The sequence below is a fragment of the Heptranchias perlo genome, chromosome 22 (assembly GCF_035084215.1).
Source record: "Heptranchias perlo isolate sHepPer1 chromosome 22, sHepPer1.hap1, whole genome shotgun sequence".
In the NCBI taxonomy this organism is placed as follows: domain Eukaryota; kingdom Metazoa; phylum Chordata; class Chondrichthyes; order Hexanchiformes; family Hexanchidae; genus Heptranchias; species Heptranchias perlo.
Genome location: NC_090346.1, coordinates 42261694 through 42288730, shown reverse-complemented (window position 1 = coordinate 42288730; position 27037 = coordinate 42261694). Strand labels below are relative to the sequence as shown.

Below are 27037 nucleotides of genomic sequence, written 5' to 3'. Positions count from 1 at the left end.
AGGGAATAAGAGGGGGAGATCGGGGGGGGAGAAGAGGGGGAGATCGGGGGGGAGAAGAGGGGGAGATCGGGGGGGAAGAAGAGGGGGAGATCGGGGGGGGGGGAAGAAGAGGGGGAGATCGGGGGGGGAGAAGAGGGGGAGATCGGGGGGGGAGAAGAGGGGGAGATCGGGGGGGGGGAGAAGAGGGGGAGATCGGGGGGGGGGAGAAGAGGGGAAGATCAGGGAGACATCGGGGGGGTGAAGAAGGTGAGATCGGGGGTGGGGGTGAAGAGGGGGAGATCGGGGTGGGGGGAGAAGAGGGGGAGATCAGGGGGGGGAGAAGAGGGGGAGATCGGGGGGGGAGAAGAGGGGGAGATCGGGGGGGGGAAAAGAGGGGGAGATCAGGGGGGGGAGAAGAGGGGGAGATCAAGGGGGGGGAGAAGAGGGGGAGATCGGGGGGGGGAAAAGAGGGGGAGATCAGGGGGGGGGAGAAGAGGGGGAGATCAAGGGGGGGGGAGAAGAGGGGGAGATCGGGGGGGAGAAGAGGGGGAGATCGGGGGGTAGAAGAGGGGGAGATCGGGCGGGGGAGATCGGGGGGGAGATCGAGGGGGAGATCGAGGGGGAGATCGAGGGAGAAGAGGGGGAGATCGAGGGGAAGATCAGGGAGACATCGGGGGTGAAGAGGGGGAGATCGGGGGGGAGATCGGGGGGGAGATCGGGGGGGAGATCGGGGGGGAGATCAGGGGGGGGAGATCGGGGGGGGGGAGATCGGGGGGGGAGAAGAGGGGGAGATTGGGGAGACCGGGGGGGAGATCGAGGGGAAGATCAGGGAGACATCGGTGGGGGGTGAAGAGGGGGAGATCGGGGGGGAGTGAAGAGGGGGAAATCGGGGGACTTCAGACATTGGAGCAGGGTGCAAAGTAGGTTGCTTTAACTTCCTGCAATGGTTTAGATGTACTTTATTTCATTTCTTTTTCCCTGATCGAGCCCTTCACACCTGGTTCCATGTTGGCCTACAATCTCTGTTCCTCTGTTTACAGCATTTAAAACTGTCCTCTCACTACAGTAGTTTCTTTCACTGCCAAATTGCCGGCGGGACTTCTGATTTCAGGACGCCCGTGCACACAGGTGCGTCCGTGGGGAACTCGGAAGTCGACGGGTTGGAGCCGGCTTCCGAACCCGAACGGGATTTCCATGATTTTCGGAGCTCCCCTGCCCCCAACGCACCCACAACTTCCCCGTAAAATTGAGCCCAGTTTATTATATATTGAGCCATTGAGAAGACAAACTTTCCCTGCATTAACAGTAGTCACTACACTCAAAGTTATTGCATTGTGTGAAGTGCTCTGAGACGTTTTGATGTAAGCTGCCAAGCAAACCTAAAGATGGGTAAATGGAGTTAAGATACAGATCAGCCATGATTTTACTAAATGGCGGAACAGGCTCGAGGGGCTGAATAGCCTATCCAATGCTCCTTCCTATGTTCCTAAACCTAACCCTACCCTTTTCCTTCAAAGTACTTTTACTTAATCAGCAACTTATTTTTAACTGATATCCAACTGTGAGCACAATTAACATTTTCCATGAATCGTCAGCTAAATTCATGCAAATAAATGTTGATTGCTATATCAATCTGATAAACATTACTTACTATTCCTAAGCACTGCTGCTCTGCAGTAATAATTGTAAGATATGGAAGATTTCCTGTAATGAAATTGTAAACCCTGATCATAAGGAATATGTTTATGAGTTTCTTGCACAAAACGTTCAGAGAAAAATTTTGTGCAGGGTTATTTCTATGCTGGCCTTCAATCTCTCTTCCTCTCTCGACAGCATTTAAAACTGCCCTCTCACTACAGTAATTTTGTTCACTGCAAAAAAAGTGTATCAGGATGGATCACTAATAAAACCAATTTTAATGAAACATTATTGAATTTTAGAAATGACACAAAGTTTTGACTATTATAATTTACTTTCATGGATTAAAGTGCAAGTTACAGTATTAGAAATGATTTTCCTAAGAAATTCTGTCCTGTTCGACCCTGAGCTGAGCTTCAAACACCACATCCTATTAATCACCATGACTGCTTACTTCACAACATTGCCGGCCTCTTCTCCTATTTCAACCTTTCCCTGCTGAAACCCTTCTATGTATATATATATACACCTTTCTCACTTCCAGACTTGACTATTCCAGTACTCTGCTCACCAGCCTCCCATCCTCCTCCCTCCATAAACTCCAACTTGTCAGAAACGATGCCACCCCATGTCCTGTCCTGTTCTAAGTCCCATTTGCCCATCATCCCAGTCCTCAGTGAACTTCACTGGCTCTTCATCCCTCAGTGCATTAAATTTAAGATCCTCTTCTATAAATCCATCCATTGCCTTGCCTCACATTACCTCTGTAATGTCCTCCAGCTTTATAATCACAAATGTTCTGTTCCTCTGATTCCAGCCTTCCATTTAATCCCCTTCCCTTCGCTGCACAGCCTTCAGCTGCTTTGGTTCTACTCTGGAACTTCCTCCCTAGGCCTCGCTGCCTATCCACTTCTCGTTCAACCTTTAATTACCTTCTCAAAACCCATCTCTTCAACCAAGCGTTCAGTCACCTCTCCGAATCGCTCTTTTCCAATGCCCATCTGTGAAACATCTTGGGATGCTCGTTGTGTCACAGTGGCTGTATCAGTTCAAGTGGTTCTGTTTTTGTAACAGTAACTGACTCTTTATACTCTACTCATTAAAAGGACTTGTTTTATTCACGTATGTATTTCATTATATTATACTTTATATAGTTATTTCACATGAATCTTCTACTAAATAGAGCATCAAAATACCATAATAAGATGCAGAAGGTAAGGTATTTGGTATTTCAGGCTGCCATATATCTTCAATTTTTAATTCTTCCCGTTTTATTAGCTTTTTAGTGACACCATTCCACCTCTGCAATGCCCTCCATTCCCACTGTACAATGGTTTTAAAAAGCTAATCTTAAATTAAATTTACAGACTGTACGTAACAAGAAAAATAAATGACTGGCAGTTAATTTAAGGATCATCATTCTGCTCATGTAATGGCACTATTGTACTGCAGGTATTACAGAACACTGTGGAACCAGCAATGCAGAGTTATTCCCGAGGCTCTGCATCGCTCTCTGCACATGCATATCAGCGTACCTGATCAGAGATCCACATACCAACATCCAAATGTGATAATTAACTGATTGCTAATTCTAAAAAAGTTTGAAAGCGAAGTTTATAAAGTTCCGAGCAAGCGCAGTGGACTGCCTGGAAACTTTGTAAAGTTGGTTGCAGTTAATGCCAAACTACCTCTGAGGGGTCTCGCACCTCTTGCCAAAATGCAAAGCCTCCTCAGTTTGGCAACTTCACTCCCTAGTTACATTGAGGCTTTTACATTGATGCAACTTGAAAACCATGTCGCATTGATGCAAAAACTATGGTATAATAGGACTATTAATAACCCACTTCAGCCAGCCAATTTTCGACATCAACAGAATCACTTGTTTGAATTCATGCCTTGTAACTCTTTGCCGTCCATTTACCATCTTTGATCTTTTCATAGGAATTAATTCTTGCATATGTAAATAAACATATTTGTAAAAGATGAGCATGAACTCCTTTTGCATAAACCCAAACAACATACTGACCAGCTGTTAAATGTTATGGGGCTCACGGTAATGCGATACAATGTATTTTTACAGTGGGGCTTCAAATGGGTTAGATCAGTTATGAAAGCTGGGCCACTGACTAAGTAACTGACATCTGCAAAGACTGCAGGGTAATATTTCCAATAAACATGTCCTGACCTGTACAAGTACTTTGTGTCAGGATTGAAAGTCTTTTAAATATACAAATACATTGATGTCATCTTACCTCAATGTGCTTTGTTTACTGGGAAAGGGCAAACAGCATGTGAAAAAAATAATAACCAAAGATTTTCCTGTATATCTACCATTTTACAGCCATTTAACACAAAGGCAAATTCTTGCACAACTGTGATGTTCTGTAAATGATAATGCTGCTTTAGGGACTCATCAGAGTGGCATCCAAACATAACATTAACAGTGCACTCTGGTTTTAAAGTAATCCTTCTCCAATTACCACTCCATTAAAAATTCACACATAAAAGAAAGCTTTAAATTCAACCAGGGAAACGTTCTGAAAGAAAAACCTTCAACCCTTTCTCCCTTGATTACTTTAATTACAAAATTCAACACTGCCAACACAAACCTCCTTATTGCTGGCAAATGTCATGTCATAAACTAAATCTTACATTTTGTGGAAAATAGCCTGATGTCCAAAATATTGTTTCCACAAAAATGTCAAATAAAAATTCTTTCAAACTGTTAATCTGGAGATTTAAATTGATTTAACAATGGTGATTCTCCTCAATGGAAGATTGGTACCTGTAGTAAAATACAAATGCTGAGTCCAACTTCAATCCAACTGTAACGTCAGTGGCTACATAAAAAGTCTTTAATTTACTGGGAAATTCTGGGTACTGCATTCATCAAATGATTACAAACTGAGTTTTTACAATATTACATAAATGATAAAATCGGAAGGATTGGTTGCCATGGACAGTTAATACACATCTGGGATGCAATTTGACTGCCTCACTAACACTCACTTGTTCAGGCTGGCTCATGTAAAATGGTCAAATGGATAAATCATTGCAGAACGACTTGATGGGCTGAAAGTGCCTGTTGACTCTAAGTGTCCTAACCTGGGATAGTATCAACCCATTTCCCTCTGGGTTCAAGTTTCACACTGCAAAACAGCCTATAATGCTGCAATATTTCTTCAAAAGGACATGAAAAGATGACCAGCAATGGGAAGGGAAAAGAATCAAAGGGTTGATTTTGGGCCCGAATGTGCGTCCTGGACATTTGGGATGGACCTTGAGAGATTTTCCAAGTCGGTTCATTTTAACAATTATTCATTGCTTCCAGCACGGATTGGCCATACACTGGCTGCACGGAGGGAGAATATACATTGCTACGGCAGATTTAAAGAGCGGCTGCAATGCCTTAAAGAGCAATCACACTTTTTCTTTTGCTGGATTGCTATAGATGGCTGTAGGTAGTACAAGGGCCCATGGAGGAGGGATGACCATCGCCCTTTACAGAGAGCACCTTCGAAGTGATGATGAGGGAGATTCAGCCATCTTTGGGTTAGAGGAGAACCCTCCTCAGGAATCTGCTGTACGGGATGCTTGGGAAAAGGTGGCAGGGCAGGTGAATTCCATTTCACAAGTCAGGAGGGTCTTCAGAGCAGGTGTGGAAAAAGATTAACACGTTGAGGGAGGCCTGCTTAAGGTAGTCGCGCACTGAATTTACCCGCTGCAGGTACGATGGGTCTGGTGTGGCAGGAACTCACACTTTCACATCAACCAGCTGCGTCTTCACTTGGTGCACAGGATGATGATTTGGGAACCATTCAGCCTCTCTCACAAAACGTGCACTGGGAGCGATAAATAATTATTAAAAGGAGCGGACTATGGAAAATCTCGCCAGGTTTGACTCGGCACGCCCGAAACGCAAATTGTGCTCCTGCACTTCCAGGTGTATCGCCACTGTGTCCTGAACAGAAAATCATTTAGATGCAAACTATTTAGGATACAGATACTATAGAGGCATACACTGAGGGAGGTTGGAAAATTACACAAATTTCCCTATGGAATGTACACTGTAACGTACGATATTTTACAGAGTAAATAAAAATTCGGCACAAGTATTACACATTGGATGAAGTAATTATTTAATAAACCTCTGAGTTTCGCCCTTACCCACAGGTCGGCACTTGTAAAATGGCATTTAAATGCCTAGAATGTTAAGAAAAAAGAAACAACGAAAGCTCTGTGCATTTCGTGATCTGATCAAAAGGCATAGTCTTGTCAAATGCAATAATACACCAACGGATCCACACTAATCTGGAGCCTTGCGTTCCATCAACGCCACAGGAATTTTCTCATTTCCAATGTAATTTGAAAATGTTGGGTTGGACCCCAGGAAATAACTGGCCCATGAGCTCCAAACCTTTCAAAATGTTGCTGAGCAGGAATTCCAGACTGTAATTTAACCCAGTTGCTGGTGTAATGCTATATACAGCCACATGGTTGAATTAAATTACTTCAGAATGGCTCTAGTGGCAGAGCACTGGAGTCCCATTTGATTCAGATATGAGTTTAATTGCCAATCCCAACTGTTGTTCAAACTTCAAGCTCCCCAATGGATGGGTTTCCCAGTGTTTAAAAGGCCACCAAGTGGTGTCCATAACCCTGGTGAGGGGGGAGAGAAGTCAGTGGGTGCTGTTCATGATCTGCACGCACCACATAAAAAGTATTAACTGATGTATGCCAATTGGAAATTGTTTAATTAATTGTTTTTTTGTAGAAGTACTACAACCGAAACAATTTGCATTTATATAGTATACTTGACTTAGAAAAATGTCACAAGGCGCTTCACAGAGGCGTAATCAGACAAAAATGGACACCGAGCCAAACTGTAGACACATATGAAGATGCAGTGATGATATTTGATCTGTTGTGTTGTAAGATTTGTGTTGACACAACTACACAGGAAATTCTGATACCTCAGTTCAGAAAAAGCACACCAAACTTTTTACGAATTCTCTAAGATTCTAGTTGTTTCAAGAAAACACCATCAGTCCTTTTCAGTTCACATGTAAAATCAGAATCATTAGCTTCAAATGAAGCAATTGTTTAAATGTGTAAGATGAGTACCAGCTGTGAGGAGTCTGATTTCTTTATTAGCAAACATGGCTATTCCTCCAAAACATTCTCCAATTTCACTTTGTTATTGCCCTGGTGAACATATAATCCGTCACCCTTGTGATTCCAATGACAATAACATTTCCGCAGCTGTAAGAGCACGTGCACCAGGTCTACAACAGCCTTAGCTTAGCGAATTCAATTAAACTAAAACATATGCCATGTCTCATTTATAGCATTAATAATCACTTAAATACCATTTTGGTTGAGTTTGCTATTAAATGGGAAATTTCTGTATCCTTTTTGGCGCTATTTGCACAGTGTGTAATTCTAACATTGTAATCAACTTTACTTTGCTGGCTGATTAGTGATTTGTAAAGTAACGTTTTCTGAATGTGAATTCAGTTACACTTAAGCTACAAAACATTATATCCAAGTATCTGGTCAGAAATTGCAACTAAATCCAGGTATTATGTTTGTGAGACTTGGACCATCAGCATCACTAATGAGACTTCTGGCACAGTTTAAGGAGGATATGTAAAGTCTACAGTAAAGCTACACACAAAATGATGGAACAGCACAATGTTGTAACAATGCCATGTGTCACAAAGTAGTAGGGTGCAGGTTTGTCTTCCTTGCCCGAGTTCCTGATCTCTGCCTCGCTGCTCGCTGGGAGACGGAGGGGGGAAATCAAAGGTGCACTCTTGTATACACCTCACAGCTGGTTACTGAATGGTATCGGCAGGAGCCTGGGGGCGGTTTGGTTTTGTTTTAACTCCCATTATAAATTATTTTTCGCACCTTTAAGCTCCCTACTGCTCCTCCACTGCCTCGGACTAAAATGCTTTGTGACTGGCTGTTAGGAGGTGCCCAGGAGCCCCCTTAATCAACTCACCCTTTCATTTACTTTCCACACTTGTAGAGACCTATGTTATTACCCTCCACTATATCCCTTCCCTGGGTGATCCAGTTGAGATGTGTAACTCACTATATGAAGAATAATGGGAGCAAGTCATGTCCAGTCAAGTCAAGACACACCACAGAACAGCTCACTGTTACACCAACAGACTGCCAAACAAAATGACTATAAGCTGCTGCTTTAACTTTAGCAAGTCAAGTGTGAAGAAACACTCCACATAAAACAAAATTAAAACATTGGGAAAGCTGAATTGTGATTAAATAAATTGTATTTCAAAAGTGGGAGAGGCAGGTTCAATCCTTGTGCTCCTGATCTTAGCCACGTTGCTGCAGGGAGTGACGTCCTGGTGCCTCCCTTAGGGTGAGAGAAAAAAAATGGAGGAAAGCTGTTCACGGGCCCATGCTGGCATCCGTCCCAGAGAAGCTTTGGCAGATGTCTGGCCATATATATATATATATATATATATATAGATACACACACATACATATATACACACACGTACATATATACACATACACATACACATATGTATATATAGGTATAAGCCAATATACGTAAGCCTATATATACACATAATATATATATATCATATTTTACTTTGACATATCAAGGAGTTTCTTTTCTAACTTTTTATTTATAGATTTTCAAAATAATCTAGATAGTGCCATAATAAGGAATGTATAGATTTGCAGAGATGACAGCAGATGGAAAACAATAACCAAAGGGCAGCAACTTGGAGGCAAGAACAGACTCCAGCTGGAGAGCCAAAAGAAAAAAGAGGAGGGGCTTCAAAACCAACACAGACAAAAGAATGCAGGGACCTTCCGTGAGGCCACGAGCAGAAAATGACTGATATAAAGGGGCTACGTAGAATGGAAAATGTTCTGTCCCCTCCTGCAGCATATGGAGCACAGAAGCAATACACCCCAAAGGGTTAAGAAAGAAGAGTGAGAGTTTTTGTCACCCAGCCTCACAAGAATAGTGCAGAATAAGTACACTCCTGAGAATTCCAAGCCCATTCTACGTATTCTCAAGCCCTGCCCCCTCCCTTAACTCCAGTTCCTCCAAAAAACATTCAAGAAGATTGATTGCATTGGAAGGAGAGGAGACTGACATTGTCTGCAGTACTCAAATAAGGGAGGGCATTTTCAAATTTTATTAGATGATAAAAGATCCTTTTGATTTCAGAAAGTTGGAAAAAAAAAGTAAAATTAATTTTGAAAAAATTTTTTTTGAATCCTCCATCTTCAGTTATCAGCTTTTCTCAGGAAATTTAGCCAGAAAAATTTAGGATGCCCTCCAGCTGGTGGGGTCAACAATGTTGATTAGGTGCAACTATTAAGGTCAACTTAATTTTCCCAAGGGAGGAGTTTACCTTAAGGGTAAAGTGATCTTATCAAAAAGAGAGTCTTAAAATGACTTCCTTTATTAAACAGGATCGCCGGTTGTCATGTAGGATATGATGGAATATTTTAGAAAATTTTATAACAATTCTTACGGGCCATACAGGATTATGAAAGTGGCGTCTGTTTTGGGAGTTGCTTAAAATGTACTGAACACAGCATCAACAATTGCAAATAAATATATAATTACCTAAAAGTGTTTTAAAAAAGGTCCTATTCATAGCAGTTAAGCCTTGTCGTGCAGGTGCCAAATGTATTATTAAGAAACAGTAACTGCAGATGAGGAAAAACTACAGTGACACAAACAAAATCAATATAATAAATCCTAAGGCAAGCCTAAAGGAATTCTGTTGTCACACTAGGCATTGCAGAAACTTCTCAGGTTCTATTACTGCACTGTACATCAAGATATTAAGTCCACAAATTTTACCGAACCATAAAAGAATCAACTAAAACTTTTTAGTGTGGTGAAATACATCAACTTTGGCGGAAATTTCCACTGTTCGCTAAATCATTAATGCATTCTTTATATGCACATTTACAATTTAGCTATAAATGTTACTGTTCACGGAAGAAAATTTCATATATAAGGAGCAGGTAATGAATATAGAAGGAAGAACATCTCAGTGTGGGGATCAACTGAAAGAGGAAAGGAAGGAACTTTTTAGGGAAGCAGGAGTTGATAACAAATGCTGACAGGTGATCAGAAGAGGGCTACAATTGGAAAGGGTGGTTAAAAAACACCCATACGAGCAGAGGTATAGCACAGAAAATAAATGTAGCAAATAGGTTTCAGGTATTGGATAGGTTTCAGGTATTGGATAGGTTTCAGGTATTGGATAGGTTTCAGGTATTGGATAGCGCTGAAAGAGATTAATTGAAATAATGATAATAGCTCATGAAAGACAGAACATGGAAGATCTGGTTTACGGTACAATGGGCAAATTGAGTGCCAATCGGACTCCAGGTTATACTGCCAGAATCAGCCATCATTTCCTACTTTACAACACTGACCACACTTCAAAAGTACTTCATTGTCTGTAAAGCAATTTGGGGCGTCCTGAGGTCATGAAAGGCATGATATAAATGCAAGTCTTTCATTTTATCAGAAAAAAGCTAATGCTGAGGTGTGTCTATAGTGTACAGTGGTCCCAGTTGAGAATGCATAAGCTAACCATAGTGTCATACATTTTGAAGATCTGATCAGTTGATTAATAGTATAAGAATCCTCATACCAATGGGAAATAACTACAATTCAAGGATACAACATTTTGCACTTGGGTTAAATAGGTTGACGTGCTGTTAAAATAGCAGGGAAAGGAATTTTACACTGTGATGGTTTGGATTTTATGTGTATTGCTTGAACTGGATTTCTTAATTTATAATATTTCTGTAACTTTAAATTCTGCACTTTTTTCTCAACAATAAGTTGGCAGCTTGAAAACCAGGCTGGTTCCCATGATGAATTGTAGTGTTAACTGGTAAATAAAGGTAGGGTTCTTATGGACAATCTCAAACATTTCCAGCCATTGTGAGAAAATAGCTCACTTCCAACACCTGAGAGACCGGGAGTTGTCGCTCCATTCCAAGGGCTGGGCATGTGGGAGCTGTTCCCACATCAAACGGTAGGCGTTCCACTCAGGGTATAACTTTGATTGATCACTTGGTGGGCCAAACACCGCCTCTTACTGACTTAAGAGGGAGCTGTGCCCTCAAAGCAGCAGTAAGAAACTTTTTTCAAAAAGTCTGAGCCAACTAGCTACGATTGGTTTAGCTAGGGAAGTGAGCCTATGTTTATGGCATTAGTAAATTACGCCAATTATTTTTCCATCCTTGGTCTCCGTCCCCTTGTTCCCTATTCTCCCACCAGTGGAAACAATCTTTCACTATTTATCCAGAGTCAGGTCCCCAGGTTTCACTCATCCCTTTACTGGCTGCTCCTCTCTCAGCGTCACTCCCACTCATCACGTTGCTGCTGCTGCTCCCGGCTCTGCAGGAAATGCTGGTCCCCATGCTCACCCCCACCCTATTCCCCAACTCCCTATCTCTCCTGACCACCATTCTCCTGTTCCTCTCTCCCCCTCCCCGACCCCAAGTCACTCTCTTCCCCCTGCCCCAATCTACAATCCCTCATGCCCCCGCCCCAGTCCCACACTCTTCCACCCCCCCCAAGCCCCAATCCCCTGCTCACCCTCTTCAAACCCAACCCCACACTGTCTCTATCTCCACCTCCCCAAGGGGTGGGGGTGGAGGTGGGCGGGTCTAATGAGAACCCACCCAGTGCAAACACAATGCATTTCTGTTGTTTCTCTAATTTAAGTATAACTGCACTAAATTAGAGGGTCGTCATCTCCTTAAATACTGCCGTCATTTGTAAATGTATAAATATTCAAATAAAAATGTATTTACTAAATATGTTCACGGTACACAGGTTTGCCTGGAAAAAATATTGCAGGCTTTAGCAAAAAGTAAGACAAAATAGATTACGAAGAGTCTGGCGATTCTCGAAGGAGTACGTGTTTGGTGTAACTGCATGTCCGTCCTTCAATTAAACCTCCAAAAGTTAGGGCCCAAGTGTTTCGAGCACATCTGTCCATAGTTAAGCCACAATATAAATGATTTGTTTGAGTTCCTGACACTTTTACAATTTATATTTCCTGTATTGAAAGAATACAACTCTTGCCTTTCATATTAAGGTTACACTATAAACAGCGTTAAAGGTACACAAAGGAAACTGGACACTGCATAATTTCCACATTAATCAGTGAGGTAAATACTGATTTAAAGGCATGCTCCCTTCTGCTCCCCCAGTTATAATTACCTACGACCATGACGTTGAATTCAAATCCGGTTTTCATGGCTTTACGCCTCATCTGATCCAGAACTGCTTCAATGCCCACATATCCAAACAGATCTCTTCCTGTGACATCCTTCTTAAAGTCTGCCGAAGAAACAAGCCCAGTCTCCTGTGTTCTCTCCGCCATATTCTCTTTCACTTCTTTTAGCTCTAATCCTGTCAAAAAAAAAGTAAAAGCATTCAGTAATTTGGTGACTGCAAACTTCTCCTTTATTGTCAACAACGCAATGGGTATGAGGCACGACCATTACACAACCATTACAAGGTACTGAACGTACACCCACAAGCAATGACCCCTGGATCCATTAGCTTACTCATTTTCCAGGAAATTCAAACTTTTTGTTTCAATTAAAGTACAGCGTTCCCGTATATCGTAATGAATGCATGAGAATGATGACAAGGCAGTGATTCTAGTCAGAGGCTCAGATGATTTTATATAAACTGCAAGTGTGAAGCTCAAGAAGCTTATTGCTTCTGAATCTGCAACTTGATTACAGCCCCGTGTATCTTGTGATTTATAAATATATACAGATTAAGTTTTTAAATATGTACATGGGGGGCAAGGAGGAGTAATTCTGGTTCTGATCAGTTTTTGCCCAATGAGTATAAAGGTGATCTGCTCGGACACCATCTCAAGATTTTCACAGAAGTTTAACAACTTTGGCATTGAGAAACAGTTGATTCTTAGGAAATCTTATATACAGGTTACACTAACACTGGTGTAAGTGGAAAAACGTGTTCCATTTAAGTGTACGGGTTTTTAAAAGCCCATTCGTTTTTCATGGAAGCTTGTCCTGTCGTGTTTAAAGCCTCAGTAGGTGTATAATTTCACAGTCTGTACAAACAATATACAGAACGAGTTTCATTTTCCCTTTTACAAATGTGAATCCATTTATTGTTCATTTAATAGTTCTCTAACCCGCAGGGCCCCAGTGGAGTGAGTAAACCCTGAATTAATATAAACAAAACAAGAAAGAAAAAAAGAACTTGCATTTCTATAGCACCTTTCACCACCTCAGGATGTCCCAAAGCACTTTACAGCCAATGAAGTACTTTTGAAGTGTAGTCACTGCTGTAATGTAGGAAACGTGGAAACCAATACACGCACAGCGAGCTCCCACAAACAGCAATGAGTTAATGACCATATAATCTGTTTTAGTGATGTTGGTTGAGGGATAAATATTAGCCAGAATTCCCCTGCTCTTCTTCGAATTAGGATCTTTTACATCCATCTGAGAGTGCAGACGGGTCCTCGGTTTAACATCTCATCTGAAAGATGGCACCTCCGACAGTGCAGCACTCCCTCAGTACTGCACTGGAGTGTTAGCCTAGATTTTATGCTCAAGTCCCTGGAGCTGTGTAAGTATACATCACTGAAAGAGGGCTGCACTATAACTGCTTGTCCAGCTCACATGTATTTGTACTTTTAAGTGTGTTTTTATACGATAATGTAGGGGGACATTATTGCTTTCTGAGTTACTGGAACCATCAACTTATTTAAAGCTTTCATCCCCCTCCAAAAAATAATCATGTAGAGATGCCATTGTAGGGGAAAGAAAAATTGGTACGATTTGAAATTCAAATATTGCTTATGTGCAATATTCTGGTTTTGTTTCTCAATACTATAATCAGCTACTCTGATTATAGGTACCTGTAAACTGAGGCTGGTCAGGAATACTCAGTTAATTGCACTCACTGTACTCAACCTACAATTACTCAAGTTATATTAGTCACTACATATGCTCAGCATCAAATCTCTATTCTCTTAAATGCCTTTGTGCCACAGTTAAGAAAGTTTACATTCTATTGTACTGCATCATTTTCCAACATTTGATCTGTACTTAAAGGTTAGAAGATATTGGTGTGTTTTTTCTCTTCTCTTGGTCTCCCTGGCTCCACAACTCCTGCAGCCCACATGGTGAACAACTTACACCCAGGCCTCGACCTCTCCCATTGATGCTCCATAACCGAGGAGTAGGATAAATGATTTGTCACTATGCAACATTTCCTGCGATTTGCACCTGACAACACGACTTCCTCAATCAGTTTCTCTACACATTCCCACTTTAACTTTCATCAGCGGCATGTTTTAAAGCAGTCTCTCTGACTGCTTAACAGTGAAGGATTCGGCAGGTTACTGTAACAGCTGATCTTGGAGTCGGCAAGCGCTCAGCTCCGCTCATCAGCATGGTTTAAATTCAGAATCTGAATCAAAGTGCCAGTGACCAAACCGGAGATGAGCTCCTATCACAGCAACTGGGGGTGCACGAGAAGCTCGATGAGTAAGGCTTACCATGGAAACGGGAAAATAGAAAGAAATTGCAGAATGTGACTGACTATCTGGAATTTGAAATCGACACCAGCAGACGACTGACGTCTCATGGAAGCAGGCGGGCATTAAGAGGCCAAAATAAAAACGGTGGCCTTCTCTGTTCTCGTGCACCGTATACTGAACCCGATTAATGTCCTAAAACAGAATGAGGCCAGTATACCTTTTTCACAACTGCAATTAAGAAGGGTTGGGAAATTTATACAAGGCAGGATACAGGAGAACAGTTACTGGTGGACTTCAGTAGCTTCACCGGTACACACCCTAATATATGGATGCCCTTCAGACGATATTGATCCCCGTTCTCAGTGCAGATGTGCAGCTGTCAGTGGAGATCTTCCGACTTCCGAACGAAAGGGCGTCAAGATGGCGAAGCGGCCACGCCGCCTGCCCCAAGCCAGCCCGTGAGGCCCAAACCGCATCCGAACCTCATTTAAATGCTGCCGGTGTGCTGCGGGCGCTCGGCAACAGCTCACCGGTTGTGGAAGGGCGGGCTTGGGGGCGGGGGCTGGGCCATGCCATGCCCCACGGGGGAAAGGTGGCCTTGCATGGGTCGGCAGTGGGCCTGAGTTTTTCTCGGCTGTTTTCTCAGCGGCCTCCAGCCGTCCCTGGTACAAATGGGCAGAAGGTGCGAGGGGCACACGCTCCGCCCATTTGTACCCGATATTCGTAATCGGGGTCCCACAACCGGCCTGGGACCCCAATTTGCATATTTCAGCAGCCTCCTGCCTGATTCGGGCCGGCGGGCTTCTCATCCATTTACAGGCCCGCTTGAAAATTACCAGGTGAGCCGTGGAGTTCAATGGTGGGGGAGGGGGAAGAGAAGGGGCAAGATTACTCCCCCAACAACAATTTTCAATTGTCAGCTCCCAGTTTTCAGGTGAGAAATGGGCACTCGGCAGTTGAAAATCACTCCCATCATATTCTGGCTGTAGGCAGATACAAATAGACCAATGTCGAAAACCTGAATGTTGCTGGTTAAATAAGTAGGGTTTTTAACTGCTAAACCCTGTTTACATCACTTGAAATTTGCATTTACTCATGTGACCTTTGAATGTAGAACATTGAATACAGGAGTTGGGATGTCTTGTTGAAGTTGTACAAGACATTAGTAAGGCCACACTTGGAATACTGTGTACAGTTCTGGTCACCCTATTATAGAAAGGATATTATTAAACTAGAAAGAGTGCAGAAAAGATTTACTAGGATGCTACCGGGACTTGATGGTTTGACTTATAGGGAGAGGTTGGATAGGCTGAGACTTTTTTCCCTGGAGAGTAGGAGGTTTAGGGGTGATCTTATAGAAGTCTATAAAATAATGAGGGGCATAGATAAGGTAGATAGTCAAAATCTTTTCCCAAAGGTAGGGGAGTCTATAACGAGGGGGCATAGATTTAAGGTGAGAGGGGAGAGATACAAAAGGGTTCAGAGGGGCAATTTTTTCACTCAAAGGGTGGTGAGAGTCTGGAACGAGCTGCCAGAGGCAGTAGTAGAGGCGGGTACAATTTTGTCTTTTAAAAAGCATTTGGACAGTTACATGGGTAAGATGGGTATAGAGGGATATGGGCCAAGTGCAGGCAATTGGGACTAGCTTAGTGGTATAAACTGGGCGACATGGACATGTTGGGCCGAAGGGCCTGTTTCCATGTTGTAAACTTCTATGATTCTATGACCTGGCCCTTGCTTACAGCGTGCAATCCTGTGCAAGATGTAATCCTTATTTAAAAGAAAAACATTAATTTTCAGTGTATCGGTAGAACATAGGCTGTGATTTTTACATAGCATTTTTCAGCACAGAAGCAGGCCCTTCGGCCCAACAGGTCCATGCCGCTGTTCATACTCCATACGAGCCTCCACCCACCCTATCAGCATATCCTTCTATTCCTTTCCCCCTCATGGTTTTATCTGGCTTCCCCTTAAATGCATCTAAAATCACCCTTCCCTTCCCACCCGAAGGCACTGACTCCTTGATAGGTTCAGTTCCACAGGTATCAGGTGGATACTTGCTCAAGTTATCCACATCTCAACCTCAACAGTGAGTGTCAGTGGGTTATTCAACTGCATGGGGCATCATAGCTGAGCCAATCTTGCTCTCATCCGACATCCTCACGTGCATTCCCAGTAGGGGGTGGGTTAGTGATCAGAAGTGAGAAAGCAATTTCCCCCCATCACTAACCCAGGGGGCAGTGTCCCCATCACCATCCCAGCTGAGGTCAGCTAACTCAGCCCAGACTAGGAATTAAACCTGGGACCTTTCTGTGCACTAACACAGCTTTATACACACAATGGATCAAATATCATGTCGGTGCCTCCATAAATCAGTGCAACACAGCGTTATCTGCAACACTTTCACTTGTGTGATCGTGCAATTTAATGTGGTAGCTAGTTTACTGCAGGAGGTAACTGGAGGTGGTGGTGCTGCGAGATTTTCACAGACCCAGTAATGCTCGACTACAGGATCTATTTAACAAAAAAAAATTTTTGCCTTATTCAGTTGCAGTAAACTAATGGTCCTGGGTGATGATAACTCTCCCTCTGAATTTTCCTATTTTCCTAAGGGGAAGTTGCCTAGCCTCCAGTCATTACATCCCCATAGCAACACTGCTGAGATTGGCAGCTCTGAATGTGTGCCAATCAATCAGCTGTGTGGGATGGAAGTGTGTGCAGAATAGACCCACATCTCACTTCTTGGTGGGACCACAGCTTGGAACCATAATCGAGAAAGAAAGAACAAACTTGCATTTATATAGCACCTTTCAAAACCTCAGGACATCCCAAAGTGCTTTACAGCCAATTAAGTACTTTTGAAGTGTAGTCACGGAAACATGGCACCCAATTTGCACACAGCAATGAGATAATCTGTTTTTAGTGAATGCTGGTTGGGGGATAAATATTGGCCAGGACACTAGGGAGAACGCCTCTGCTCTTCTTCAAAATAGTACCACAGGATCTTTTACGTCCCCGAGAGGCCTTAGTTTATCGTTTCATCTGAAAGACAGCACCTCTGGCAGTGCAGCACTCCCTCAGTACTGCACTGCAGTGTCAGTCTAGGTTATGTGCTCAAATCTCTGCAATGGGACTTGAACCCACAGTTCCCCGATTCAGAGGTGAGAGTGTTACCACCGAACAACAGCTGACACCTAGGGGTCGATTTTAGGATGGCCGAGTGGGTGCGTCGGGGACGGGGGGGCTCGTAAAATCGGGGAATCCCGGAGCGGGTCCAGAGCCCGGCTCCAACCCGTCCACTTCCGGGTTCCCCAGTGATGCGTTCGGGTGCACGCGCAGCTCCTGCATGCGGGACTCCCACCGGCAATTAAAGCCGGCGGGATGACAATTTAAATACTTACCTCGTTGAGTTATTTGACAGACCTCATTGACTGGAGATTTTGGCAGGGGTGCAATTTTCATGGATCCTCAGCGTGTTTCCCGTGCTGTGGAAAACACTCCCTGTTGGAGCAGACGTGTTTCAGTCAGCCGCCAGTGGGAATTGCAAAGGATTTTTTGACAGTTGGGGGGAACTCATTTATTGCAGCAGGGCACTCTGTCACTTCAGACAAAGTTTTGGTTGCAACACCTTTGTCTTTCCACTCAAAATTATTAATTTATACCCTAAACTCTGCTGTGCAAACACATTTACCTACTTTGCGGACCCCCTCAAACTCACACCGTCAGGATGACGGGCGCCATGGCTGCATTCATCACTTCATCCGAGGACGAGCAACATCACCAGCCTCGCCAGGCACACCGTCCACCTCCGCCACGTGGAGCTCCACAACACAGTGCTGCACCACAGGCACCTGCACAAAATAGTCATGCAACTACACATACATCCACTGTAGGGTGACCCAATGGGTGGCATCAAGTGTGGGTGTTCATGGAGAACCTCATGAAAGGGACTTATTGCAAAAGCAAGTCAAGAATGGCCAAGATGTGGCAGTAGTGGTGACAATATAATATTTAATGTGAGTTGAACCAAAATCAAATATAAATAAAAAACATGACAAACCGTCAAACACCCTTGTGCATCCCCTTTGTGCTCATGACACGTTTGCCTTACGCTTCCTACTACTCATACGTGATGCATCCCCTGTGGCTGCAGCAGAGGTAGTGGCAGGTTGGGTGAGGGTGACCATGAAAGAGGTGCATCAGAGGGTGAGTGTGAGACAGAACCATGAGATTGTATGAGGATTGGGTTGAGTGGTAGTGGTGGGATGAGTACTGGGGAGGTGAGTAAGTGCAGGTAAGATGAGGATGAGGTTTGAGTGGGTGTGAGGAGTGATGTGATAGAGTAGTGTTGGCAGTGCAGAAGGAGATGTGGGGTGAGGGCGGTGATGTGGAAGACGGAGTGTAGGAGAATGAGTAAGTCTGCTCACTTTGGCTGATCTAGTTAGGTCATTGAAGCGCCTCCTGCACTGTATGCAGGTGCGTGATATGTTGGTGGTGCAGGTAACCTCCTCTGCCACCTCGAGCCAGGCCTTCTTGGTGGCAGAGGCAGGTCACTCTCTCCCGTCCGCTGGGTAGAAGATCTCTCTCCTTCTCCTCACCCCTTCCAGTAAGACCTGGAGTGAGGCATCATTAAACCTGGCAGCAGCCTTTCCCCCGAGCTGCTCCATGCTGTAATTTTGGCTGTTTGCTGCAGGAGCAGCATTGGAGGACTGCCCCTTTAAATAGGGCTCCTCTAGCTGACAGCCTGTGATGCGGGTGCGCAGTCCGCCCACTGCGCAGGTTTGAAACCCGGAAGCCAAGGTAAGTGGCTTCAATTTACTCGCGATCGCGTGGGGAATGCACCGAATTTACTGGGCGCGTTACCCACGCGCCCAGTCGACCCCCCGCTGCCAACCCGCCTCCCTGGTAATATCGGAGACCTAATCTGTGTGTTAATTCAAAGCTTGCTTTTATAGAACATTCACAATGAAAACCAAAAGAAAATATAACTGCAAACTGAACAAAATGTTAACTACTTCGGTAGGTGGCTACTTAAGTTGCAGGTATCATCACCTTATTTCTGTAATTTCTTTCCTTTGTACCTAAAAAGGTGTTAAAGGCTGTTCTTACTTCAGCAGTGCCTGTATAACCAACTTCTTGGAGATGCCCGAGATTACCCAGATATGAATCTTTCCCCTCAAATGATGCAGCCTCCACTTCCACAGCTTTTGAAGTGTAGTCGCTGTTGTAACGTAGATAAATGCAGCACCCAATTTGCACGCAGCAAGGTGCCACAAACAGCAAATGTGATAATGACCAGATAATCTATTTTAGTGATGTTGGTTAAGGGATGAATGTTGGCCAGGACACCAGGGAGAACTCCCCTGCACTCACTCAGCTGATATTTTGTGCTTAAGTCCCTGAGATGGGGCTTGAACCCACAACCTTCATGACTCAGAAGTCAGAGGTAAGCTTGCTACCACTGAGCCACAATTGACACTGTGCATGAACCATATCCACTTCTGCAAGATTCCATCCATAGCCTGATCCAGGTACAGCATATTGAGGCAGAGCAAACTGAATGTCAGAGCAGTTTCCCCTAAATCTTATTGGTTATATTAGATTTTTGCACGATTAAAAACAAATCTAATAATGTTTTTGTTGCCGTGGGTCTCATGACCTTTAACCCACCCTTCCACAACACCAGTTGAGCTGCTACACTTTCAAAACCCAGAGGACGTCCTCTCACAAACAGTTTCTTAGTAGAATTTTACGGAGGTAAGCTCGCTTTACCACCCTACCTTGCTGTAGTCCTCATCCTAAATCCCAACGCCTGGTTTGATCTGCAAAAAATTGTTGCTGATGACTCTACCACAGGGGTTGCTAAGCAACAGAACACAAAACTGCTGCCATGGAACCTGTGCATTCTTTTTTACAATTCTTGATTTCAATACAGGTGTCTGGGACTTAAGACCTGACTTTGTGATGGCAAACCACTCTTCATTGTTGAGAAGCACTGGAACAATTTACGCTCTACCTTGAATTTAAGTTTGTGCAGTTTTTAAGAACCCTTATCCTAATCAGGGTAAAAAATGTGATTTCCTGCTTCTACTTGCTATCTCAATTACATACTAATTAGACATCCAGAACAACTAAAAATGGCACAGGCACTGTGGAAGTAGATGCTTTCGTCATTCAGATAATTCATGCACTGTAAAACACCCCAGGGGTCAGATATGTTCCTGCTTACAAAAAAAAAAGAGATGCTGTAACCTAAACTTTCTACCTCTGACCTTGATTGTATAATAGCTTTGGATGTTACTGGTACCAGAGGCCAACAAAACAAATACTGTAACGTACTGCAAACAGCAGATAATACGGAGCAAGGGCAATCATTTGCGCTGGGAATCTGCTTTCAGTCTTATTCTTAATCTAACTACGTAGCTGAAGCAAACAGAATAAAACAAATCAGTCCACCCGTTTCCACTGTTACATTTTCAGTCTCGCACTAGGTAGGTGATAATGGGTGTGTAAGAGTTTGGAACATGGGCTGCACAGGATTCCGGATTAACTGGAGGCTGCGAAGGGTAAGGAGAGGAGGCCGGCGTTTCAAGAAGTTGATCTTTGAAATGTGGATTGGGATTTCAGCAGCAGCAGAGATGTGGGGGTGCCCGCTACTGAGGTGAAAAGATGCAGGACCGAATGTGGGGAAAGAAGAGTTCAGGGCTAAGCCCATCTTAAGTTAGCATAATGAAAATAAAACCACATAAAAAGAGTATAGTTTAAAATGCTTGAACACAATTTACTGCAAAGCAGTTCTGGATATTGATCCTGCTGACCTCAATATTCCACTGGCCTGCAGTAAAGGCTTATTGGAGCAGCCAAACACAGCATGGGCAATTTTCGATACCGGCGCAAAGCTTCTGTTTAAAACATTCATTTTGTTGTCTTAATGGTCGGAAGAGAGAATTCTGATGATAAGGAAGGTGGGGGGAGGGTGGGTCTCAGGCTCAACGGTAAAAGTGCGAGGCAGGTGGGTAAAATGGCAAAATAAATTAATAAAATTCCCTGTCCCATGTAAACATATGGCTGAAGGGTACAACTCTAGCAGTGAGGAACAGAAGACAGGCACTAAAAAAAACATTATGATGGTGCAGTGAGAAGGCAAACACCTCTGCCCCATCACCATTATTAGAAAAAACAAAATATTGATTATGGACTATGAAGAAAATGATTTTACCTCGCAGGGAGCAGGTAGAAGCAGATTCGGGGGAGGGGCTGACATCAGGAAATTCCAGTTGATCGTCTTTTAATGAGTGATGGTGTTTTGGGCTATTTTGGTTACATCGTACCACAACTACAGATTTGAAATTACTCTAGATTATCAAGTCTTTCCTACTGCCCAATTATACTCTGAATTTTATACTGGTGTGAAAACTCACACCCATGGCTTTAAGCACTGCAGGCAAAGGGAAAATGAAAAGATGTAAAGTAATTAAATCAGGAGAGAGAAATAAGAAATGTGTGAAGAAAAAACATTTGAGCAGAAGGACGGGTGGCCCAATTAAGTGTTCTTTATACAAATGCACGGAGTATAAGGAACAAATTGAATGAATTGCAGGCGCAAATTCAACCTAGAGGGTACGACATGGTAGCCGTTACTGAGACATGGCTGCAAAACAGTCAGGACAGGGAATTGAATATACCAGGTTACAAGGTCTACAGGATGGATGGGGAAACCGGTAGAGGGGGAGGAGTAGCCTTAGTGATTAAGGATGAAATTACTTCAATGATAAGAGAGGATATAATGAGAGGTAAGCAGACAGTGGAGATTTTATGGGTAGAATTAAGAAATAGAAAAGGATTTAAGACTGTCGTGGGAGTTGTATATAGGCTCCCTGGTAGTAACTGTGAAGTGGCAGAATGTATAAATGCAGAGATTAGACAAACATGTAGCAAAGGCAGAGTAGTTTTAATGGGGGATTTTAACTTTCATATGGATTGGGATAAGCAAACGAGCTCATGTCAGAAAGGTAACGAATTTCTTGTGTGATCAGGACAGCTTTCTGCAACAGTATATCCCAGAACCAACAGGGGGCAGGCCACATTCAATTTAATAATGAGAAATGAGCCAGATTTGGTTAACTGCCTAATAGTGCGTGAACATTTATCTAATAGCGATCATAATATTATCGAGTTCAACACTGTGTTTGAAAGGAAGAAACCCGTATCAGTTACTAAGATTCTACATTTAGGTAAGGCCGACTTGAACGGGATGAGACAGAGACTGTCCACAGTAAACTGGGCAAATCTGTTAATGGGTAAAACGACAGAGTCTATAATTAAGCATAGAGTGACTAAACACCTGGAAAAAATTTTCGCTGACCAGAGACAGCCAGCGTGGATTTGTAAAGGGTAGATCAAGCCTGTCGAAACTGTTTGAATTTTTTCCAGAGGTGATTAAAATAGTGGAGAGGGGAATGTCTATGGATGCTGTTTATATGGACTTCCAGAAGGCATTCGATAAAATCCCCCATAAGAAACTGTAAGCTAAAGATGAAGCTCGTGGAATTGAGGGCAAATTACTTACCTGATTAGGAAATTGGGTGAGTGGTGAGAGACAGAGAGTAGGGATAATGGACAGGTACTCAAATTGGCAGGACATGATTAGTGGTGTCCCACGGGGATCTGTGTTGGTGCCTCAACTATTCATTGTATTTATTAACGACTTAGATGACGGGATAGAGAGCCACGTATCCAAGTCTACCAATGACACAAAGAATGACAGCATTGTAAGCAATGCAGATGGAAGCATAAAATTACAGAGAGATATAATAATAGATTAAGAGAATGGGCAAAACTGTGGCAAATGGATTTCAATGTAGGAAAGTGTGAGTCATCACTTTGGACCTAAAAAGGATAGATCAGAGTACTTTCTAAATGGTGAAAAGCTCGAAACAGTGGAGGTCCAAAGAGACTTAAGGGTCCATGTACATAGATCATTAAAAGATCATGGGCAGGTATAGAAAATAATCAAAAGGGCTAATGGAACACTGGCCTTTATATCTAGAGGACTAGAACGCAAGGGAGTAGAAGTTATGCTGCAGCTATACAAAGCACCACAGGTGCACTGTGGTAGCAGTGTGTACCATCTACAGGACGCACTGCAGCAACTCGCCAAGGCTTCTTCGACAGCACCTCCCAAACCTGCAACCTCTACCACCTAGATGGACAAGGGCAGCAAGCACATGGGAACAACATCATCAGCATGTTCCTCTCCAAGTCACACACCATCCCAACTTGGAAATACATCACCGTTCCTTCATCGTTGCTGGGTCAAAATCCTGGAACTCCCTACCGCACAGCACTGTGGGAGAACATTCACCACACGGACTGCAGAGGCTCAAGATGGCAGCTCACCACCACCTTCTCAAGGGAAATTAGGGATGGGCAATAAATGCTGGCCTTGCCAGCGACGCCCACATCCCGTGAACGAAAAAAAAAAAAGCCCTGGTTAGACCACACCTGGAATACTGTGTTCAGTTCTGGGCTCCACACCTGAGGAAGGATATATTGGCCTTGGAAGCAGTGCAGCGTAGATTTACTAGGATGATATCTGGACTCCAAGGGTTAAATTACAAGGAGAGATTACACAAACTAGGGTTGAATTCCCTGGAATTTAGAAGATTAAGGGGTGATTTGATCAAAGTTTTCAAGATATTAAGGGGAACTGATAGGTAGATGGAGAGAAACTATTTCCGCTGATTGGAGAGTCTAGGTCTATATCCTAAAAATTAGAGCCAGGACTTTCAGGAGTGAAGTTAGGAAACACTTCTACACGCAAAGGGTGGTAGAAGTTTGGAACTCTCTTCCGCAAATAGCAGTTGATGCTAGCTCAATAGTTAATTTTAAATCTGAGATTGATAGATTTTTGTTAACCAAAGGTATTAAGTGATATGGGGCTAAGGCGGGTATATGGAGCTAGGTCACAGATCAGCCATGATCTGATTGAATGACGGAACAGGCTCGAGGGGCTAAATGGCCTATTCCTGTTCCTATACAAGTGTGATTGTGATGTAGCCTCTAATGTTGCATTTTAAGATAATTGGCAAAAGAACCCGGGGTCAGGGGGTGGGGGGGGGAAAGATGAGTCAATTTTTATTAATGCAGCAAGTTGTTACGATCTGGAATACACAGCCTGAAAGGGTGGTGGAAACAGATTCAATCACAACTTTCAAAATGGAATTGGATGTATACTTGAAAAGGAAAAATTTACAGGGCTACGGGGAAAGAGCAGGGGAGTGGGACCAATTGGATAGCTCTTTCAAAGACTTGGCATAGGCACGATGGGCCGAATGGCCTCTTTCTGTGCTGTATGAGTCTATGATTCTATGATGCCTGTACAAGCACTACCACCGGTAGCAGGCACGACTTCTCTAGCAGTGCTGGAAGACAAGCAAGTCAACAGCCTTGCCTCCAGAGAACCATCTCAAGAGGTGGCTGTCCCCATACTGCTGTGCTGCCTGCTATTTATATTCTGGCTGAGGGCAGGTGGAACACTCAGCTCACCTATATGGGCAGCAATGCTGCTTCCCTCTAGTTGGCCTGTACAGACCAAGCCCAGCCCTTAGGCGATAGTCCACTGTGGAAAGTGAAGTTGTTTTCATCTTGCTGTTGGTGATGTAGGATATATCCCACAATATAAATGAAGTGTTTGACCCACCTACAGAAATGCTTTTGTAACAAAAACTTGATGTAGACATGAGGCTGGTCTGATACTACAGGCACTTTTACATTGGTAGAGTCCCATCAATGGCAGTCATGCAGGAGTATTCCTGCCATCAATGGGATTCTATAATATAAAGGACCTCACCTCCAAAACCCGTTGAAGTCAGAGACCTATATCGAGCTGCCTTCAGAATCTACGCCATCTCTACCTACTTTGTAAATGCAGAGAGAGCTGGTTTTGTAGCCTGTACCATGACATACAATTCAATAACTTGGTGCACCGACAAGCACCTTCCCCAGTTCCGGCATGCACGGTAATGAAAATTGCAGACATGCAGGAATCCCATTGCAAACTGGCCCACATTTAGACTGGCTGCATATAGGGAAGTAAAGGTGGGAGACCAGTAACCCATAGAGGTCATTGGACTCCATCTGACCTCTACTTTCCCAGTACCAAACAGTAGGGTTTCAACTGCCCTAGGTACACAGCGGTATAAATGTGTTGACTTCACATGGGTAGCTGAAGTGAGTTTACAACAATCATTTCTGGCACCAAGTTAAACAGGATACAGTAAATGACTGCATGCAGACAATTCTCACATACTTGCTACTACAACAGGCACCATTTGGAATGATTCTTGGTGCAATCCCTGATCCTGGGAAAATGCAAATTGCCATTATCACTGTATGCAAATTGCAAGAAATGGTATCACAATAGGGCAGAAATAAGAGTTTTAAAAAGTCCTTGTGAATATTAAAAGCTTAATTATGTAGAATCATATGTTCAAAAAAGCTGGAGATGAATTCATCTTCTAGATGTGACAAAGGCTTTTAAAACACACACACAAATAATATGCAAAGAAAGCAGCAAGAGTTGAAAACAAGCCCCATCTGCAATCTTTTGCTTCTGCCCCAGACCTCCTGAACCATCTGTTCCCTAACCAGAGCTCTCTAGGCTTGACTTCTCTGCTCGTCTCACTAAAGCTGTTTCACGCAGGCTGCAACCCACTGGCATAGACCTCGTACAGACGTAATGTCAGACTGGAGCCCAGCAGTTAGTAAATAGGATGAAAACACACAAAGGCAAAGACGATATATAGTCAGCGAGACTATGGCAGCATAAGGCCAAGCTTTTCCTTCATCACTGGCTACTGAGCAATACCTAGCCCTACACACTGGTTTAAATTACTATTCATTTTATCTAGATTAGCACAGTACGCGATACCCTTACAATACACAAAATGGTCTGTGTGAGCATGACTAGCAAATTACACAGAAATACTGCAGCATTTTAGATGCCAGGTTTTTTTGCGTATCCCCTAGATGCTGAAATGTCACATTACTATGTAGCTACAATCAAAGAAAAGACTCAGCCTATTGTGAGAGGATCACACAGTTCTTTGCTGAACTTACCTTTCCTCATCCAGAGGCTGGTTATCTTTCTCTTCCCCCCAGTTGAACTACAGTTATCTGGTAGAACTGATGTTTTGTCGGGCTCACTTGTGTTTGTATCTGCAGCCAGTGTAAGTCGCAAATAATTATTCCAGCACTGAGCAAAGTCATGCAAATGATGAGCACGAGAACTGCTTCCTGCCTTGCAGTTTGCAGAGCCTCCCCTGGTTGCTGCCTGCATCACACACATGACCAGAATAGTAATAAAGGCCACATCAGGCCATGATTGCCCACTGAGATTTCTCATTCTGTTTCTTACAGGTCCCCTTTTGCCTTCATTGTTTGAACGCGTTCACTTGAAACAGTCTGGCTTGTGAGCCCCATTCAAACCAAACTCAAGCATCTGGCAAACGAGGACAGAGCCTCTAAGCTTTTAGTCCTGGTTCTCTTCAGACCAAAAACCATACAAGGCAGCTGGCTGCAGTTTTACTGATCAGAATCTTTCTACCTGTTCTGCTTAAGCTCAGTTTTGTTCTTGCCTGAAAAGCATCTGTCAAAGATAGATTATGAAACAGACATGAACAAATTTGACCAAATTTCCACTTACCTTCAATACAATATCGGACTGGTTCTATGACAGGCAATCAGAGTTTACAGCCCAGGCAGTGAAAGGGACAAGTATCCCCACTGGCTTTAAAAATCCATCCAAATAATTTGCTTTAATTCTTTTTTATATAGAAAAGTTTCACCAATCC

At 43.4% G+C, this 27037-nt stretch overlaps 1 protein-coding gene across 7 annotated transcripts in view; it reads right to left on the bottom strand.

The window, feature by feature from the left end:
- The window catches only part of septin12 (septin 12), a 300476-nt gene that overhangs the window by 96046 nt on the left and 177393 nt on the right, over positions 1-27037 (bottom strand). For all 7 annotated transcript variants that reach the window (XM_068003382.1, XM_068003384.1, XM_068003385.1 and 4 more), the window contains one exon: positions 11873-12064. In XM_068003382.1, coding sequence (XP_067859483.1) covers positions 11873-12064 — 192 coding nt within the window. The remainder of the gene's footprint in view (positions 1-11872; positions 12065-27037) is intronic.